This window comes from Cystoisospora suis, assembly GCF_002600585.1.
Source record: "Cystoisospora suis strain Wien I chromosome Unknown contig_8238, whole genome shotgun sequence".
In the NCBI taxonomy this organism is placed as follows: domain Eukaryota; phylum Apicomplexa; class Conoidasida; order Eucoccidiorida; family Sarcocystidae; genus Cystoisospora; species Cystoisospora suis.
In genome coordinates, this window is record NW_027161021.1 from 1 (window position 1) to 3,127 (window position 3,127).

The following is a 3,127-nucleotide window of genomic DNA, read 5'->3' on the forward strand; positions in this document are numbered from 1 at the left end:
TCTATCTATCTATCTATGGATGTCTTTTACGCAATATATATATCTTTTTATTACTCACTTCCCCTTTCATTCATACGTCTATACTCGGAACCGGTTGAGCTCTTCCGAGCCGTTCGCAATAGGCCTGTCCGTGATCCTCGTAAGGCTTTCTATAATTCAAGAACGGTGACTTGCGTCCGCTCTCATCACGCCCCTCCACCACGCTCGCGTCAAGCTCTCTCAAAGACAACAGTAGAGACCGACATTGTAGAAAAGGCAGATAGCTGAAAATGATCCTTTCTACAGCGACTAGCGGGATGGCTTGGCTCTAGTTAGTTGTTTGCTTTCATCGATACATGCAGCGACTTCTTTGTGTCTATGTGGCGATAATTGCCTGCCTGTTTTCGCTTGGGGAAAAGGCTGTTTTGTGCTAGGTCGTTGTGTAGGGTAAATTCACTTTTTTACCATCTGTCTCCGATAGATAGAGATGTGTCTGTATCTGCATCTGTATGGATGGATGGTCGTTCATCTTTATGGAGAGGAGGTGGAGAAAGATTTCTATCAGCTCTCCGTGTATCAGTGTGTACCTGGTCAAGTGCGATGTACGTGTGAATGAAGGGGACGCCTGCTACTCATCTTTGCATTACATACGGCTGAATAGACTGCTTCGTCGAAATGGCAGTTTCTTTCTTTCTTTCTCTCTCACTCTTTCTTTCCTTCTTTCTCACTCTTTCTTTTTTTGTCATGAGGCGAGTGCATGCATCTGTGTTTGGCATGTGTGTGTGTCTGTTTTATGCTATACAGCATCGCTTTATCGAGAACACCTTCAGCACCATCTAGGAGGGATAGGAGGAGCTCACAGTAGTCATCGAAATCCTTTGCTAGCCTCTCTACTTTTTGAGCCATCTGGGGCATCGTCTCTCTTTACCGATTCTCCTCCTACGTCTTCCTCTCCTAGTAGTAGTGGTAGTAGTCACTCTATGGCTATGTGCCAACCTGAGAATTATTCGTCGTCTTCTTTGCTGTCCGAGAGGAATGGTGGAGACTCAAGGAAATCCTCTTATCGTTCTTCTCCAAGCTTCTCTCCTTCATCATGTGCGCCAAAGATCGAAGCTGTTCGACCTTACTTTGGACCTGATTCGTTCTCATCTTCGTCTTCCTCGTCTTCTCCTGCTTCAAGCGAGTCATCTGCTTCTCGTGAGAATATTTCCGGGCTTGGAATTTCGTTACCGTGGGGTGATGAGTATCATGCAGGAAGTCTCACGACGAGCCATGGAGACAGGGGAGGTGAAAGGGGACAGAGCAGCATGCAGATGTCTCCTCGTCCGTGGCGACCGCCTAAAGTTCGAGATCTTCATTTATTACGCCATCGTTCCTTCTCAAGACATTTCATGGATGGTCTTCAAACACCAGACAAGCTAGCTAGCTCTGTGTCTACTCATGCATCCAGGAGGAGTCCTGGTGAAGGGAGTAGGAAGAGTCAAACGAGAAGAAATGGCAGAGTCGTTCAGCCTTCCTCTTCTTCTACTTCTCTTTATGAAAGACAGGGAAGGAGATCTGCTAGATCTGCAAATCAAGACAAGGGTTTTGGTGCCGAAGATGAAGTGAGAGATTCCCCGAATCAGCTAGACACTGGGAGAGGATGGAAGGGGAAGAGAAGACGAAAGGAAGGGATAGAAGAAGATGTCGGGGGAGAAGGCATTAGAAATCGAGCTTCCACCCTGGGGTCGTCCATTCATGGCGACGAAGTCTTCCGATCGAATGGCTTTACGGTATTCATCAAACGACAAGCTCAAAAGGAATGGGAAGAACAACAGAAACAACATCTCGACCCTTCTCAAGGAGGAGGAGGAGGGGAACACCTCAGCTTGCTTCAAGGTATACATACGTGTATCTATATATACATACTTGGAGACACGGACATGTAGATGTATAGACATACTCCGATCTATACTCAGGATGTATAAAGCTGGAAATATAGATATGTATAGATCTCGATCTTGAAGTTGTTCAGGATGTCTAGAGAGATTGTGGCGGCCATGAGAAATCTCCCATGCGTAGACCGTGGAACGGATGATCTTGTTGATCTTTTGTCCGTTCCCTTCTCATTGTCTCTCCTTTATCCTTGGTGTGTTGCTATGTATTCACGCATTCATCCATACATTTCTACGCGTAGCAACATGCAATTCCACAACGACCGGGGTTTCTTTACAGCTCTATGTACTCTGAATGATCCCAAGATGCGAAGATTTGCTCCGCTTCTATTGTATCGCACTTACAGTCTTGAAGCCGGCTCGCTCATCAGGGTAGGTGTGGTAGTCGTAAGAGTAGAGCGGATTCCTCCCTGAGAGAAGACTTCTTCTCTCCTTCTTTCTGAGTGAGTGCGTTCACATAGGAGCAGAGATGAGCGTGCAAGTTTCTCTTTGTCTGTATGAATGAAGCGGCGAGTCATCATCTGTCGTAGAGGGACTAAGCTGTCCATATTTGCCTGGCTGTATGTATTTCACAGGATACATAGATAGGCTCTGAGAGAGTTGAGTAGCCAACGTATCTGTATGTGTATCTTTGTGCTTACCTCAAGGTAATGTACGGTGTGAAGGATCGTGGAGGTTTTTTTCTTGGACACTTCCCATCGATCTACTCCTACTATTACTACGACTCGAGTTCTCCTTATACATGGACGTCGTCCTAGTCTATTCCTGCTGGGGGGGCTCTTCCAGGCTGTGTGCGCTTCAGATCAAAAAGACATATGTATGTACATATCTCCATGTAGGGAGATATATCTATGTGTATAGAGGTAGAGAGGGATACCGTGTCGCTACTTACTCACTGACTCTGTTCGTATTGAAGTCTCTCTTCCTCTGTCGCTATAGAGTAAGCACCTTGTACTTACTTGTTGACTTGGTATACACAGGGAACGGAAGGCCCATCTATATCACGATGTGTATGTACACTTTTCTATTATGAGGGGTATCCATATATGTGCATTTCATTCACATGTCTATTATACCTTCACTCATCTATTGTGAATCCATATACACTGATTCGCCTCCAAGTAGTCGTCGTACGCCAGGCATCCTGGCATAAACCTCTCCTGCCGCTGCAAGGGCTTGCATCTATTTACATGGCCTATCTATCTATCTATCTT

At 45.7% G+C, this 3,127-nt stretch overlaps 1 protein-coding gene across 1 annotated transcript in view; it reads left to right on the forward strand.

Annotated features, from left to right (window-relative positions):
- Window positions 1-785: 785 nt before the first annotated feature.
- Window positions 786-3,127, forward strand: part of CSUI_010766 (kringle domain-containing protein) — a gene marked incomplete at its 3' end in the record, with an annotated part of 6,580 nt that continues 4,238 nt past the window's right edge. Inside the window, exon 1 of the mRNA XM_068070867.1 lies at window positions 786-1,857. Coding sequence (XP_067917157.1) covers window positions 960-1,857 — 898 coding nt within the window. The remainder of the gene's footprint in view (window positions 1,858-3,127) is intronic.